This window comes from Cupressus sempervirens, chromosome 3 (genome assembly GCF_028749045.1).
Source record: "Cupressus sempervirens isolate cs-2001-9-10 chromosome 3, ASM2874904v1, whole genome shotgun sequence".
Classification (NCBI taxonomy): Eukaryota; Viridiplantae; Streptophyta; class Pinopsida; order Cupressales; family Cupressaceae; genus Cupressus; species Cupressus sempervirens.
The window spans coordinates 107,592,945-107,611,550 of record NC_143120.1 but is presented as its reverse complement, the minus strand read 5'-3'; the positions used below and the strand labels follow the sequence as shown (position 1 = coordinate 107,611,550).

Here is an 18,606-nt window from a genome sequence, read left to right as displayed (position 1 = left end):
ATCAAAAGATGGTGAGAGAAGATATCAGCTAGGGCTAAGCAAAGGTGTATATAGATTTCCCTTTGATGGACTATAGTTGAGCAGTTAAGTATTCCTCTTATAGAGAAAAATGAATGTCCATAAATCCCAAATATGGTAATTTAAGTTAAGCCATATCTTCTATGATACATCATCTTGTATGTAATGTCCCTTATTTATACTTTACTCAATTTGTCTTAGAATTCTTAAACAAGATATATATTATGTTTAAGAATTAAAGTGTGTCATAAGCGATTGGTCAATTTGAAATATGTATTGAAATATTTTTTACTAATTGTTAGCCTATTCATATCAAGGGTAGGGGAGTACACTCCTCTCCTTAAGACATTGTCCTAGTTATACTAGAGAGGTGGGGGAGTCTTTCCCAATTGTTCTATAGTAGGTTCCATCCCAAATTACTAAGAGGGGGAAGGGTCCAAATACATGTAATGAATGATAGTACTGATTTCATATCTGTAGCATCTAATTCCATTCATCCTTAGATGGCGGGAGTAGATGACAGCTAGGACCAAGCAACTATATAGATTTCTCTTTGATCAATTATAATTATAGTTAAGTAGCTAAGCATTCTTCCGAGGGAGACGTAATGAATGTCCATGCATCCCTAAAATAGGATTTAAGCAATATTTTCCATGACTCATCATCCTGTATGCAATGTCCCTTATTTAAGACTACTAAATTTGCCCAAGAATTCTTAAATGAGATTTATATTTTGTTTAACAATTAAATTGTCAACTTAATATCTAGATTAGGAACCACAATATTTGATCAATATATAAACATGTTGTTTAATATATTATTTTTGAGGCTACAATATTTAATCAATATATAAAACTATTTAATATATTATTTCTGAGTGAAACAAATTTAGACCATGTGTTTCATGAGTAGTGGTTCACAAGAACCCATCTCTCATGAAATGAATGAACACTTACTAGCAAGATACGAGTTCTTATAAACCACTACTCATGAAACACAAATCAATGCCTTTTACTCAAAACAACTACATAGTTGAATTCTGATAGCAAATATCACAAATTGATGAGATGTGAAAAATATCTCCTTAACAAATGCAAATACAGAGGAAATTTCCAAATCAAAGATATTTTTATTTTTTTCTCTTCTCATCTTGATAATAGATATGCCAACAATAACCCATATAACTGTAATTTGCTGCTTGAATATTAAATTATAATTTATTGTTAAATCTAGATTCTCACATTTTAAAACATATTTAATTTTACATTATATTTTCTTAGTAAAATCTATTAAATTTGTCATTAATGAAAGAAGATAACATGATTCTCAATACAACTACAAAACTCAAATACCAAATACTCATAGAAACTATATGCTCCCAATTTGACATTTAGAATGCAACAGTAGAATCAAATTCATTCTGACTTCTGGAAACCGTGAAAGAAAACCCTGCTTTATCTCTTGCAACATTTTCTCAATCACCTATGTAGAACTCGACAGTGTGAGCTTGCAGTATGGATTATTATTATGTTGAATTTTTTATTTATTTTTAAAAGTAATTATTAAGTTTAATAATATACATTTAGACTAGGAATTCTTTTTGATACAATAGAATATTTTTAAAAATTAATCATTATTAGAAATTAGAAATTATCTTTGTTTCAACATTTCTTTTACTTTGAATTCTACATTATATTCATTGTGAATCACATCATATCATACTTAATTACGCCAAGAAGCGTTCTATACAATGGCAGCACAAATGCCCAGCACGGGAATATGCCAAGATTCCTTGTCAATAAAAAAGATTTGGGAGCAGTTACAAACTTCCAAATTAAATATTAAAAAAGAATTCCTGAAATAATAGTTGGTGAAATAATAGGAAGCCAAATGGAGGCCGAAATAATAGGCCCAAAAAAGTAGGACCCGAAAAAATAGGGCCTGAAAAAATAGGGGCGAAATAATTTCAATATGATTTTTTTTTTTGTTAAATATATTTTTGCATGCACATTCATGCTTTTTTTTTGCGGGGAGTGGGGGAATTTGAAACAAATTCGTGGAATGTGAAGAGACGTTTGTTGGGAGATATGAGGAGCCTCTCAGAAGTTATAAAACCAAGGCTCCTCATTTCATTTTCATTTTATGTTTTTGCAGGAAGGAAGAGGTGGAGGTTATTGGAGGATTAGATTGGAGTTTTTGAATAGCAGTAAATTGAAGTTTTGGAGTAACATTTTTGTAGGTGAGATTTCTATTTTTTATTTACATTTTCATTTAGATTTAGATGTAGATGTAAATTGAAATTCAAAATTAGTTATAATATTCTACTTTGATTTAGATTTCAATTTTAATTAATTTCATTTAGATTTAGAATTATGTTCATAACTATTTAGGCTTGCATTTAATAGTTTAGTCTTGCATGTTTGATTTAGATTTAGATTTGTATTCAAAATCTATTTGATATATATATTTTATAATACTTTTCATTGTTAATGGTGCTTGATGGGAGTGTTTTAGGGGTGTCTTCTTTTCTATTTCTGAAATATTTTGGTCCAATATGTACTTTCCTAACCAAATCTATCCATTTTCTTCTAATTCATGCATGGAGCTTCCTGACGCTATTAGCATGTTGTTGGGACTGAATGGGAATGGATTAAAGATAAATGACTAACTCTGGATCTGGATATGCATTTGGAATTGGCTCTGTTGCGGCTCCAATTTATAGGTTCCTTCCAGTCTATGAGCGCACTAAAATCTTTGCAGAATTCAGAAGATCCATGACAAATTGAAACATTGAATTTTTGGAGCCTTTTGATTTCAATTTCTATTTGACTTTGATTTGGGTCATTGTATTTGGACAAAATTCCAGAGTTGCTCGGTCTTCTTAGATTTTATTTATTTTATTTCTCTGTAAATGTTGTTAATAAGAATGAGTCTTGTTCATTTGAGTGTTGATAGCATCAATCTCTCTATTTTGAAAATATAGTATTTGTAATGTTTTTATAAAAAAAACCTAAATGAATATTCGATTGTTCTGTGATAGATTGTTCTGTGAGGTTCCAGCTTGGAGCTAATAAGATGCTCACTTCTAAAAACTCTTCGTAGTATACCCGTGTGTCTTCTTTAAGTTCTTTACTAATCTTTATTGCCTCCCTGCAATGGATTGTTTTTCAGTGTATTTTAGCTGGTGTGATTCATGAGTACGGAATCAGTTTAAACTATTAATGCAAGAATGCAAATCCACGCAAACCCATTTTGGATTCCGTCATACTCTTCTATCAATGTGAAAAAAAATTATTTCCCACTTACATTAATATTAATTGGTATGGATTTACTTTCATTATATAATGTATGATATGAACAAAATAATTTATATTAGAGAAGATACAAATAGTTGGAAGTCAGGAATAAATTGTTGTTACATAGTTTTAAAATTTGTATTATGCAAAACAACAAATCTTTTACATAGTTTTAAAATCTGCATTATGCAGAACAGATCTATGTTGTGTAGATTTTCTATTTTTAATTTAATCACATTTGAAACAGAGCAATTAAGTTTTACAATGGGGTGGGTAGATTTGGTAATTTAGTAATTCAATATAAAAGTCATCATTTAATCAATAAAATACACTTCAACACAGTGTATTTCTGCCTTGCATCCTGAGCATTTGATATTTTAGTCATTCATTTTAATATTTTCAACTTTGATATTTTATATCTTGATATTGCTTACTCATCTTTGGAAGATGCAATGCCAAGATGAGACAAAGTTCATTCAAAACCATTAGATAAATGAAAAAAATTAATGCATTTAGTGCACAAAATAAAGAATGCATATGCAATCAATTTTTTTTATCAATCTTTATGATAGCTTTTTTTTTAAATAGAAAATAAAAAATAGAAAATAGAAATTATTCTTTTATGTATGTAGAAAAAAATTAGAAAGATTTTATGTATGTAAAAAATTAAAAGAATTCTATATACATCTAGATTTTTTGAAAAGAATTCTATTTACATCTAGATATTTTGATTGAAATAACCATAATGTAAAAACAAAATATAAAATAGAAATGTTAATATATGTATGTAGAAAAAATTAGAAATACTGCATGCATCTAAAAAAATTCTATTTACATCTAGATTTTTTTAGAATGGAAAAAAATGGATAATAGAAATATCAGTTGCATGTTTGTAGAAATAAATTAGAAAAACATGTATCTAGAAATTAAAAAGATTCTATATGTGTCTAATTTTTAGATTTTACTTTATTCTAAACTAATTATTGATGGATATATATTTTAAAAATATTTATGTAGTTTAAAGTTTAGATTTTAATTAATTTGTATGCAAATAGAAAAAAGAATAAATATTTTATATATATGTAGATTAATTTCTATTTTTAAAATTTACAAGTAAATGAGTACTTTATTCATTTAAAGTAAACAAGTTTTTAAGTAATATATTTTTATTTTAGAAATATATTAATCATAATGTTCATTTATTATTACTTATTTAATATACTTACTCTCAAATCTAAGACAATAGAAATGATATTTTATTAACTTTGAAATAGGGAAGTGTTAAGCAAGTTTGTTTACAAAAATACCAAAAATATATTTGGTCTTTGATCAAATTGGAGTTAATATTAGAAATATAAATATGATCATTAACAATTAAGCTAAATTCAGTTCAAAACAATAATATTATTTAAATTTAAATAAAATAAGCCATGTTTACTTTGAAACATCAAACAACTAATTAACCAATACAATAATTAAAATAAATGAATCTATTATGACATAGAAAAATATTTTCGAAGTATAATTTATTTGTTTTTCAATCAATATGAGTTTTTTTTCTACTTGAAAAGATAAACCATCCTAATTATCATCCTTAGTTAACCCTAACAGCAACCCCTACCTTAGCCCTAGCCCCAACAATGATGTACAATCTAACTATAATCCAACATTAAACTATAATTATAGCACTAAAACATATCCCTATTGATATTCTAAACTCTAATCATAAAGAAAATCTCAGCCCAAACCATAATCTAAACCAAAAACCTACACACTAATATTGGTTATAGTCCTAACCCTAAAATCTAACCCTTAACCATAATGTAAAAAAAAACTCCAGAATATTGATCAAAATCCTAAACCTAACTATAGGGATAACCATGATATTAAACTCTAAATCCAGTCCCAAGGTTCTAACCATGGTGTAAACCTATAACTGAACTCTTAAAAATTTTACTAATCCCTGATCCTAATCACATTCCCAACTTTAAACTTGAACCATAAACCATAGTTGTAACCATAATCATAAACTTAAACAAAACCCTAACCCTAAAGGTACAATCATAAAATTAATCATAGCTTAGACCATAATCCTAGCACAAACCACAATCATGACCAAATATAAATCTTCACCTTACCCCTAATCATAATTTCAATGTTAACCCTAACATTAGTTTCAATCCTACCATGATATGAACCCTAATATAGACTTCACCTTGATCCTCACCCTAATCTTAAGTCTAATTAAACCCTGACTAAAACCTAATCTAAATGATATATCTAACTATAATCCTAACTGTAACTATCATACAACCCAATGCTAACCCTCATGTATATTTAATCCCTAATCTTAACTCTAAATATTCTATAAACTCTAGAATTGACCTTGATTCTAACCATAACCCTAAAATCTAAATTGTAACTATAGCACGAAAGGTGGGGACCCTCGCTACGTGGCACAATTCTGGGTCTTGGAGCCTCGTGAAAGCACTACAGAGTGAGGAAATGTCAGAAAGGTGACATGTGGTAACATGATGCAATTCTGGGCTTTAGAGCATTGAAGAAACAATGCAGTGTAAGGAGGCGCTAAAATGGAGACTCATGGAAAGAAGAGGAAAGACTTTCATGTTGCTGGCAGAAAACTATGAAAAGAGATAGCATGATGTGTTAACCTCCCACAAAAAATGCAAGGTTGACCACAAGGGGGAATTTGGTTTCCCCAAAAATGAATGATGGTCATCGATGAAGGTCTTCCTCTCGAAATAGATGGCATAGATGCATCGTGAATCCTCACCAATGAGGATTAAGTCGCAACCGTCGATGTAGATTCTCCCCTCAAAAAGGATGACTGAGATGCAACAAGAAAAGTCCTCCCAATGAAGGATTAAGTCACATTCGTCGATCAAGATTGGCTTTATTTCCAATGGATGACTAAGATGTACTGAAGAGATTCCTCCCAATGAACGAAGCAGATAGCACAAAAGGTGCGAACCCCCTCCATGTGGCACAATTTTGGGTCTCAAAGACGCATGAAAGCATTGTGGAGTGAGGAAATGTTAGAAAAGGCAATGCATGGTAGCATGATGCAATTCTGGGCTTCAGAGAATTGAAGAAACAATGTAGCATGACGATGCATCAGAATGGAGATGCATGGCAGCATCTTATGCAATTCTAGGCTTTAGAGTGTTTCGAAGACACTAGCATATAAAGAAACATTAGAATGGGAATGCATGGAAACATCTTGCACTTTTGGGAAGATGGGAAGATAGCTCGTGAAGAAATAAGAGTTATCGAATCTCGCAGCATGAATCAACCTGACCAAGAAGAAATGATCCAACGTGGTCAATGAAGAAACCGAGCCAACATAAAATGTTAGTCGCCAACTTTAGCGATGTTAACCCTCTGCAAAGAACCTATCCCATTTAAGGTCTCTCAGATCAAACATCAGTAATGGGTTGAATAGGGAGAAAAAATAGCACACAATGCCCTCCTAAATGAAATTTTAAATGTAACACTAATAACCATGGTCCTACTTCTTTCCCTAACCTTATCCATGAGCGTGGGAATATACATATTATTATATAGGGCACCTTATATAATAATAAATATAATCTAAAATCCCAACCCTTACTCCCCTCCTAACTATAACTGTGACCATAAGAAAACTTCTAAATATAACCCTTCCTCTAACTCTAACCCTAACCCTAACCCTAACTATAACTGTAACCCTATCCCTACCACTAACTGTAACCCTGAATCTAACTCTACCATAATTGGACTTTAACCCTAACTATAACTGTAACCCTAAACCTAACTCTAACCTTAACCATAATCATAACCATAACCCAAAACCTAACCCTAATCGTAGCTAGAATTCTAATACTCTGTCTACCCCTAACTCAAACTATAGCCCTAACTATAACTCAAACTCTAACCCTAACTCATATTCTAACCCTAAACCTAACCCTAACCTTGACCCTAACCCTAACCCTAACCCTAACCCTAACCCTTTGTCTACCCTATCTCTAACCCTAACCCTAACCCTAACCCTACCCCTAACTCTAACCCTAAATCTAACTCTTCCTATAAATCTAACTCTACCATAATTAGACTCTAACCCTAACCCTAAATTTAATCCTGACTGAAACCCTAACCCTAACCCTAACTCTAACCTTAACCCTAACTCAATCCCCTTACCCTAACCTTAACATTGATATAACTCTCTCTATATATAACCCTAACTCTAAATATAAACCTAACCCTAACCCTAACCCTAACCCTAAATCTAACTCTAACCCTAACTGTAAGCGTAACCCTACCCCTACCCATAACTCTAACTATAAATCTAACTCTACCATAATTGGATTTTAATTTTAACCCTAACCCTAACTCTAACCTTAACCCTGACTCAAAACTCTAACCCTAACCCTAACATTAACCCAACTGTAAAATTAACTCTATTGGTAACTCAAACCCTAAACCTAACCCTAATCCTAACCCAAATTATAATGCTCTATCTACCCCTAACTCAAACTATAACCCTAACCCTAACTCAAACTCTAACCCTAACTCATACTCTAACCCTAAACCTGACCCTAGCCCTAACCCTAACCCAAAACCTTACCCTAACCCTATCTATAACCCTAACTCTAACTTTAATCCTAATCTTAACCCTAATTCTAATCCTAACACTAACCTTAACCCTACCCCTAACTCTAACCATAAATCTAACTCTACCATAATTAGAATCTAACCCTAACCCTAACCTTAACCCTAGCTCAAACCCTTACCCTAACTTTGTCCCTAACCATATATCTATGTATGACTATAACAATTTACATTACAATATCCCAAAAATAAAATATATATTTTTATCTAAATTAAACTCCTTATATTAAATTTAAAATAATATTTGACTCAAACCTTAACCGTAATCCTAACCTTAACCATGAGCATTACTCTAACCCTAACCTTAACCATAAACATAATTCTACGCCTAACTCTAACCCTAATTCTAACTCTACCATAATTGGACTCTAATCTTATCCCTAACCCTAACTATAAGCATAACTCTAACCCTAGCCTTAACCATGAGCATAACTCTAACTCCAGATCTGACTCTACCATAATTGGACACTAACCCTAACCCTAACCTTAATTTTGATCCTAACTCAAACCCTAACCCTAACTCTAACCTTAACCTTGATTCAAACCTTAACCCTAACCCTAACCCTAGCCTTACTATAACCCTAACCCTAATCATAACCATAACCATAACTCTAGCCCTAACCTCAACCATGACCATAACTCTAACCCTAACCTTAACCATAAACATAACTCTAATCTGAACCTTAACCATAACTCTAATGATAACCATAACCATAATTCTATCCTTGACCTTAACCATAGCTCAAACCCTAACCCTAACTCCAACCCTAACCCTAATTCTATCCCTAAGGTTAACATTAACTGTAATGTTAACTTTGTCCCTAACCATATATCTACGTATGACTATAACGTTTTACATTACAATATCCCAAATTTTTTTTTTTTTAATCTAAATTAAATTCCTTATATTAAATTAAAAGATATATTTGACTCAAACCCTAACCCTAACCCTATCCCCACTATAACCCTAACCATAACCATAATGATGACTCTAACCCTAACCTTAACCATGAGCATTACTCTAAACCTAACATTAACCATAAGCATAACTCTACCCCTAACTCTAACCCTAATTCTAACTCTACCATAATTGGATTCTAACCCTATCCCTAACCCTAACTATAAGCATAAGTCTAACCCTAGCCTTAACCATGAGCATAACTCTAACTTTGGATTTGACTCTACCATAATTGGACTCTAACCTTAATTTTGATCCTAACTCAAACCCTAACCCTTTAAACTCTAACCTTAACCTTGACTCAAACCTTAACCCTAACCCTAACGTTAGCCTTACTATAACCCTAACACTAACCCTAATCATAACCATAACCATAACTCTAACCCTAACCTTAACCATGACCATATCATTAACCCTAACCTTAACCATAACTCTAATCTAAACCTTAACCATAACTCTAACAATAACCATAACCATAACTCTATCCCTAACCTTAACCATAGCTCAAACCCTAACCCTAACTCCAACCCTAACTCTAATGCTAACCCTAACCCTAATTCTATCCCTAAGGTTAACATTAACTATAATGGTAACTTTGTCCCTAACCATATATCTGTGTATGACTATAACATTTTACATTACAATATCCCAAAAATAAAAAATATTTTTTTAATCTATATTAAACTCCTTATATTAAATTTTTAAAAATATTTTGAAGCATAATTTTATAGTAACTTCATACAACTCTAATTAAAAATTAATTAACAATTTTATAGTAACTTTATCAAAATAAAAAGTAAATATTTTTCCTATTGCGCCGCGACCACTAGCTTATATATACCTCTATATATATTACGCCAAGAGTAATCGTTCTCGAGGCGCCTATTTTTATTTTCATTAATCCCAACTTCGATTAAAATAACTTTGGGATTAAATAAAAATAGGCGCCTCGAGAACGATTACTCTCGGCGTAATATATATAGAGGTATATATAAGCTAGTTAAGAAACATTAAAAAATTGAAATTGTATTTAAATAAGTTGCATGATTTGAGTTGACCTAATTAAAAATATAAATAGAAGGTACAAATTGGAAGCTCGTTCATTTTTTTTACAATAAAAAAATGTATTTTTAAATTTTCATAATATGTCTCAAATGTTTAAGAATATTTTACTTTGGTAAGTAAGTATCTTTTAAGAGAATTTTAAGATTTTCTGTAGTAGTAATGGCTAAATCTTTATTGTTCTGAGCTTCTGTTTTTTAAAGTTAGAAGATTAAAAAACTGCATTGTCAATAAGATAGAAAGACCTGAAAAGAGAAATTGCTAATTTTTTCAATTTTCCATTTATACATAGCACCATCTGATAAAAAAGAGTACAAAAATAAAAATAAAAGAAATAGAAAACAAACATTCCATTTCAAATAATATATGTGTTTGAATGATGTGAGTCATAAATCTGATGATGTAGAAATCTGCTCATAAATATCATAAAAAAGACCTTTACTGCAGCAAAGCTTCATAGAAGATATTGATACATCTGTACAATCTCACACATATATATACCCTGTTTATTCATCAATATATTCTTTAAATTTACACTGTGGTGCTTTGATGTCCGTTAATTTTGTCACTGTAAACAGTTCCAGCATAATATAAAAACTTAAATTAAACTCGAATACAATTGATACCATCGAGACTCGAGACTCGAGACTCATTGAAGAACAATATAATTAAAATCAACTCACGTATTGCTAACTCACATAAAATAAAATCAACTATAAATATTTTATTGCTCAATTTTCTTATTTGTTAAGAAAAATCAACAAGAGAACACATTTTCACAAATGTGAGTAAAATAAGTGTTTGTTCATACAATTCCTCCACATAACCCATAAGAACATCCAGTAAACAATGAAATAGAGAGGAGATTTTTACTCTCTCTCAGTTGCTGAAAATTTGCTCTGTGGACTGGTCATCTAGAAGAATGTAATCAGTTATTCAAAGTTTGTGCTGAATTCTTAGTGTTCATTAAAACAGTTGCACCTCTGTTTGCGAGCATTAGGCCTTTTAACAGAGATTTCAACACAGATATCAAAATCTCCCTTACAAGTGTTCCTCTCATTGCATTCATTCGCCTTTGCATGATATTTGTCATTTCTATCATTGCCCTCGTTATGTTCCTCTGTAGATCTTTCATCAGTTGAATGGTTGCGCAATTCATCAGGCTCCTCCTGACTCACTGATCTTCTTTCATACGACGGTCGTGGAATATTGCGTCCCAATTGATCCATCCAAGATTCCAACAAGCCCAATTTTGAATTCAATAAGGCCAATTGTGAATTTGAATCTTTGAATCTATCCGAATACTCTTCCAACTTTCTCTGAAAGCCACTTTTCTGCTCTCTCCGCAGAGATGTTTGGTTGAGTTCATTTTGATATTCTTTTCTCTTACGATCAAATGCTTTCAGATTTTTATCCAGGACTCTCTTTTCCTGTCTTAGATTACCGTAAAACTGTTCAATCATCTCTCTTGTTGCCTCGAGCTCTGCAACTCTTCCTTTCAACTCTATCTTACAAGCCTCAAACGAAAGTCCATCTTCAAGGATTTTTCTTTGTAATTGCTCGTTTATATCATTTAATTCTTTCACCTGGTTTCGCAATTCAACTTTATCCCTTCCTAGCCTATTTTGATGCTTACCGCTCAATTCTCGTAGTAATAAGGTCTCTTTTTCAAAATCAGCATACTTGACTTCCGCCCTTATCTTTTCCTCAGTCACTTTTGCAATCAAATCCTTGGAATTGTCGAGCCTATCTTGTAGCTTTAGAATTTCTTTTTCCATATTCTTGATTATAACATTGCATTGCTCCACTTTGTTTTCAAACTCGTTCTTTTCTTGTCTTGCTTCCTTTACCTCATTCTCTAGTTTTGCAATTTTGTCTTCCAATTCTCCCTCACAAGTCTTCCCAAAGCAGCCATCTTCAGCCATTTTTTCCTTCAATTCTTCAGACCAATTACACACATCTTCAGCCATTTCCTCCCTCTTTGATTCTTCGGATCCATTCAACCCATTTTCAACCATTTTTTCCTTCAGTTCTTCAGTCTCATTACATGCATCTTGAGCCATTTTTTCCTTTAGTTCTTCAGATCCATTACACCCATCTTCCGCCATTTCTTCAGCCCCATTACACCCATCTCCAGCAACTTTTTCCTTCAATTCTTCAGATCCATTACAATCATCTTCAGCCATTTTTTTCTTCAATTCTTCGGATCCATTACAATCATCTTCAGCCATTTTTTTCTTCAATTCTTCGGATCCATTACAATCATCTTCAGCCATTTTTTCCTTCAATTCTTCAGATCCATTACACCCATCTTCAGCCATATTTTCCTTCAATTCTTCAGACCCATTACACAAATCTTCAGCCATTTCCTCCCTCTTCGATTCTTCAGTCTCATTACACGCATCTTCAGCCATTTTTTCCTTTAATTCTTCAGATCCATTACACCCATCTTCAGCCATTTTTTCCTTCAATTCTTCAGCCCCATTACACCCATCTCCAGCAACTTTTTCCTTCAATTCTTCAGATCCATTACAATCATCTTCAGCCATTTTTTCCTTCAATTCTTTGGATCCATTACAATCATCTTCAGCCATTTTTTCCTTCAATTCTTCAGATTCATTACACCCATCTTCAGTGATTTTTTCCTTCAATTCTTCAGACCCATTTGTTGATTCTTTCAGCTGTTGTTCCAGTTCAGTTTTTTCTTGACTTATTGCATTGCAAGATAATCGGTTCTTCTCGGACAAAATTCTTGATTCATTAACCTCATTCTGTAGCTTTGCAATCGTTTCTTCTAAATTGGCCTTACAAGTATTCCACAAAGAGACATTTTCAGTCATTGTTGCATGCAATTCGTTGTTCTTATACTCAAGATCTTTCAACTTTTCTTCCATAAGTTCTCTTTCATTGTTTAGCTGAACATAAAACTCATCATGCTTTGGTCCAGTTTCGCTGAGCTTATTTTGCAGCTCTGCAACTGTACAGTCCAACTCTGCCTTAGATGAATCCCATAAGGACCTATCTTCAGCCATTTTTGCCTTCAGTTCCTTATTTTCATCATCAAGCTCTTTCAACTTTTCTTCCAAGTGTTTCTTTTCATGTCTTAGTCGAATGCACAATTCTTCATGTTTCAGTCTTGTTTCATTGAGCTCACTTTGCAGTCCTGCAAATGTGCCTTCTAACTCTGCCTTAGATGAATTCCACAAGAAAATATCTTCAATAACTCTTGCCTTCAATTTTTCATTCTCATCATCAAACTCTTTTAGCTTATTTTGTAGCTCAAGATTCTCTCGTCTTAATTCTCTGTTCAAATTCTCATGTTTCTGACATAAGTTTCTTGTTTCATAAAGCTCATCTTGCAGCCCTGCAAATCTGCCCTCCCACATCTTCTTATCTTCATTCATCTGTGCATTCAAATTCTTAGATCTATCAACTATTTCTTCCAAATCTTTTTCCATCTTATGTTTTTCTTGTGCTAACTGACTGCACAATTCTTCATTTGTTTTGCTCAACTGTCTAAGCTCATCGATCTCATTCTTTTGTTGCATAATTTCCCCTTCTAAAATCAACCTACTAGAATCCCACATTTTTTTCTCCTCATCCATCTTTGCTTTCAATCTCTGAGCCCCTTCATTGCAGTTTCTCAACTCACTTCTATCATTTCTGTGTTTGGTGCACAGATCCTCATGTTTCTTGTTTAGCATCTTTTTTTCATTGACTACAGAATCATGCTTCTTTTGTAAATTTGCAATTTCTGTTTGCATATCTGCCTTGGAAGCATCCCATGAGCATCTTTCTTCCTCGATCTTTCCTTGGAGTTCCTCAACCCTATCATTGCATTCCTTCACCATACTTTCCAACTTATTTTTTTCTTGTTCTAATCGAGAGCATAAATCTCCACGCCTCTCACACAATATTCTTGTTTGATTGAGCTCATCTTTCACAGACTGTAATTCTTCAAGAATGTCATTGTGTTCTTTCCATTTAATTTCCAACTGAATTTTTTCTTCTGCAAATTCAGTACATTCTTTCAACTTGTTCTCTAGCTCATTTTTTTGTTGAGTCAATTCCTTACACGTGCCATCTTTCATTTGTAACAAAGTTTTCAATTCACCTGCTTGTTTCCTTTCATTGTCAATATCATGTTGTAATTTATCATTCAGGTTCTTCAATCTCAAATCATTCGCCTCCTTAGCTTGCTGACCCTGCACCTGCAAATATATCATGTCATTATGAACTTCATGGTCCTCAGGCTAAATCCTATTCATTTATTTCATTAGTTTAGATAAATCCCAGTTCTATCATATACATTGCTTTCATCGATTAAGGTTCAGCTTTTACCTGTCTGCCGTTTCCTTTTCCTCTGTTTCCCTTTCCTCCTGCCATATTGCTATAACCACTGTCACAAAGGAACCAACAATATGTCAAGAAATTGCTCCTGGAAAAAAGCGCACATCAAATCTAACCCGCAAGGAAAGACAAAACAGAACTCCAAATTTCTATATTACGAAACAAGCGCGTGTTTTCATTGTTCAATTCAAGTGATAAACAAGCAGTGCATCAATTTGATCAAATCTCCAAAAGTCATAAAAATCTTTGTTGTTTTGAGTTGTAAAACCCTACATATTCTGTTTTGGGACATGTAAATTGAATACTAGATTTGAAATGTAAAAAGCTATGTTTCCCTGGATTCAAAATTTTCTTTACCAACAGCATCACCCTACATCTCTTTTAACATGACAGTGTGAAAAAAATCTAGGTAGCATAGCACTCCTGAGACAGGGTATGTACTTGGTGGTGAGCACATAGTTAAGGACTTTGATTAAGATTTTGTATTTTGTTTCAGATAAAAATAATCATATTAGGTTGTTGTTTATCAGGTTTAAAACAATAAATAATCAGTTTGAAACATCGATACAACACTGAACAATAGCAAATATTATCACTGTTGAATCTGAAGTTTATCATTTACAATATGTCATTGTTATATGAATTATGACTTTATGTGTAAAGCATTGTCTTCTCTGCTATGCATCTAAATATTTATCATATATTATTATTACAGACATATTGCAAATTTGAAACTGAAAACAATACATTACATTTGAAAACTATATCACGGTTCTTCTTTCCCAAAATCATTACCGTAACTTGTAATTTTAGTTTTTCTCTAAATATTAAATTATCGTAAGAAAAAAATTAATGTGCCCGAATACCCCGTCTCCTATTTTGAAAATACCCCGTCTTATGCCTACTGATATCCTAAGTACCGAAATACCACAGTCCCAAGGAACTTTGAAAAAAAATATGTTCAGAAAATGTATGTTTTTTTGACAAGGGTTTACCAAAAGCAGTTTTACTTTGTTCTCTCCGAATATTTCAGTGCCAAATAATTTATAATGTAAATTGAATTTGAGAATACATACCCGAATGTAATAGTGGAGAAGTGCTGCTATGGTTCAACTTTCCTTACTGAAAAGAGATTTGGAAAGGATTGGGAGTTTCTTTCCAAGAATAGATCTTCAGAAGATTGCAAGTTCGAATTGTGTATTTTGCAGGGCGAGAATGAGATTATATAATTGGCGACTGGAGCGTTCGGAAGGAGGGTCGCGTCGTTTCGGCTAAAATTTTAAGCAAGGCAAACGACATGGTTAAGGACAATCTGGACAACAATTTAGGAAATGTTTAGAAAGTTTCAATAATTTACAAAACTACTTTCTACAAATCTAGCAATCATTCGTATTCCATGAGATGTTTTTTAAACTAATAGAGCGATTGTATACAATTTTTTCATGATTGTGAGTAGTTTTTGTTAAGTATTTTTTGATTCGCATGATGATGTTCATAATAGTTTTATTGCCTAGTGCAAAGTGTTAAGAAATGAAAAAAATTGATATGAATAACATGAAAAAAATTGATATGAATAACATAAAAAAAATTATTCATTGCATAATTTATTATTATGAATTGGAACTTTGATAAATATTTGTATCTTTAAATTCTTCACTATAAATGAGGATTGTAGAGGTTGTGAAGGTTTTTTTTTTATATAATCTAAATGGAACATAGAGAAACTTTTTATTTCTACAATTATGACATAGAATTGTATTTCTAAAATAATGATATTATTCTAACAAAATGATAGAGAAATAAAAAAAAATTTGGAAAGTTTTTTGAAGATCTCATCACTCTACTTAGGCAGGGGTTCCATGAGGGGGGGCTACAGGTCTATTTTTTAGGTACAGGAGGTCCCATGAGAGTTTTTTTGAGGGGCTACAGGTTTAATTAGAATCTTTTCCTTCATAATAGGAGCCCCACTTTTTTAGGAAGCGGATGAAAATGGGGTGGGGCTAGAAATAGCCCCACCAGCTTAGGGAAAATTCTAGCCATTTGTGAAAAATTAAGACTTTAAAACTAAAAAAGTCTTTTATCATAAAATAAATTTTAGAAAGTTTTTCCTTAAATTTGGGAGCTGAAACTCAAATTACAAAATCCATAGGACCGCTTAGCTTTCAAATTTCCTAAAAAATCTCACCAGGTGCAACTCTGTTTTTAAGGAAGTTGGCTTCCATGGGACCCCAACCTTAGGCAGGGGTCCCATGAGAGGGGCTTCGGCTCTATTATTGTGGAGCGGGTGGCTCCATAATACTTTTTTAGGTGGGGGCTAAAGGGTTAATTGGAATCTTTTCCTATAAAATAGGAACCCTAAATTTTTAGCCCTCTCAATTTGAGCGGGTGAAAAAGGGGTGGGGCTTAATTTAGCCCCACCAGCTTAGGGAGGAATTATGCCATTTGTCAACAATCTACACTTGTTTTTTCACCAAAATGAATTTCCACCAAACAAATTTATGAATAAATTTAATTTAATTTTTTAAAAATTCATGAGGCAAAAGCTTCCTTAAATTTAGTAGCTATGTTTTTTTAAAAAACGGATTCACTTATAAATTCATAGAACTGCTTCCCTTTTTAAATATCCCTAAAAGATCTCAGCAGCACCCGCTCTATTTTTAAGGAAGTGGATGCCCATTGAACCCCAGCCTTATTGTACATAACAAATTTAAAATATAAGTATGCTAGTTTTTGAATTAGTCAAAATGATGAAAAAGAAAAAGCATGATTCCAAAAACATATATTTTTTTTTCAAAAATTACGTGATTCTAAAAACAAATATATTTATATTTTTAAAAAAAATATGTACAATAAGCGGAGAGATAAGGTTTTAAAAAAAGCCTTCCAAAAACACAATTATTTCTCTATCACTTTGTTAGAATAATATCATTATTCTAGAAATACAATTGGTTGTCATTAAATTTAGGGATGCAAAGCTTCTTTGACTTCCATTTGAATTATACTAGCACTTGTGGCATAAGAGGTGCAAAGGAATAGTTGATACACAATCTTGTACATGTTTTAACTTAACTATCTATATGCCCAACTGTGTAAAATTGAACATATTATCTAAGTAATTCCTACTACATGCATTGTTTTCCCCAGTCAAAGAGCTTTCTTGGCTCCTTTAGTCATGGAATGAAAAATAGAGTTACCCAATAGATATGTTACTCTACTAAAAATTCTTGTCATGGTAGATGGACCCAATAACTCAAGAAACAAGAAAAGAAAAGGTAGCTCAACCTACTCAACTAGTGAAAATTCCAAGGAAAACCACCATGCACTATCTTGCTTCTCAAATTTATATAGAGCTGGCGGTCCATTCTCCTTCATTGCGACATGATACCTCTAAGAAAAAGTCTTCTTGTCTCCATTTCCATTTGTCATGGTTGTATTGAGGCAAGAGTGATTTTCCTTTTAAAATTTCAAGACTCTTTACTTTGTTCATAGGAAACTTGATGATTGGAACTGACAAACTATTGAGTTCAAATAAAATTTATTTAGAGCATAACCCCAAGCATCCTTTCATGTTGTGTAGTTTCCCAATTGATGGTTTAATATTTTGAGAACTATCGAGTGAACCCTTCCCAGATGTTGTTATCCAATCTTGGACATAGATTTCCCCTATATCTCAAAGGAAGTATGAAAAACATTTTGATGGTTGGTTGCCAAAATCTCTCTACATAATTGAAAACCTGCACATGTAATAAGAAGAGAAAATCATAGTAACATTTCTTAAAGGCTCTCATTTCTAGGAAAATAATTCTTATCAAGGTTAGCTCAAATAGAAATTTAAGGGGCATTTTCTTCTGTTCATTCAAATTTGCTAACCAAATAAATGAGAAATTTTGAGTTTCAATTTGAGAGATGATGCTTTTAGGAGCTTGCAAAATGGAGAAATAATAATTTGGAATGGCCAAGAGAACAATTTTAATAAGAAAAATTCTACCTAAGAGAGATAACCAATAAGCCTTACATGCATTAATTCTATTTTTGATATGATCAATAACATATTTCCAATAAGAAGATTTATTTGAACCCATGAAAAAGGGAATGCCAAGATAAGTAGAAGACAACTAGTCAAGGGAGAAACCAAGCAAGGGAGAAACCAAGCAATTGAACTATCCTTTGAGAAACCAATTGAGAAGTATTAAAGACATACATTTTTTATTTAGCTAGATTAATACATTGCCCTAAAACTTGTGTATATAAATC

The 18,606-nt window shown here is 32.3% G+C and overlaps 1 protein-coding gene across 1 annotated transcript; it reads right to left on the bottom strand.

The window, feature by feature from the left end:
* Positions 1-10,701: 10,701 nt before the first annotated feature.
* LOC149565011 (uncharacterized) lies at positions 10,702-14,228 on the bottom strand. The gene has a single exon (XM_089816264.1). It carries the CDS (start codon positions 14,226-14,228, stop codon positions 10,959-10,961), a length of 3,270 nt encoding a protein of 1,089 aa, XP_089672390.1. The 3' UTR covers positions 10,702-10,958.
* Between the last annotated feature and the right edge of the window lie 4,378 nt (positions 14,229-18,606).

What these genes read in the sequence shown, in the direction of transcription:
- LOC149565011 (XM_089816264.1), bottom strand. Translation starts at nt 14,228, where the DNA reads ATGATATATTTGCAGGTGCAGGGTCAGCAAGCTAAGGAGGCGAATGAT.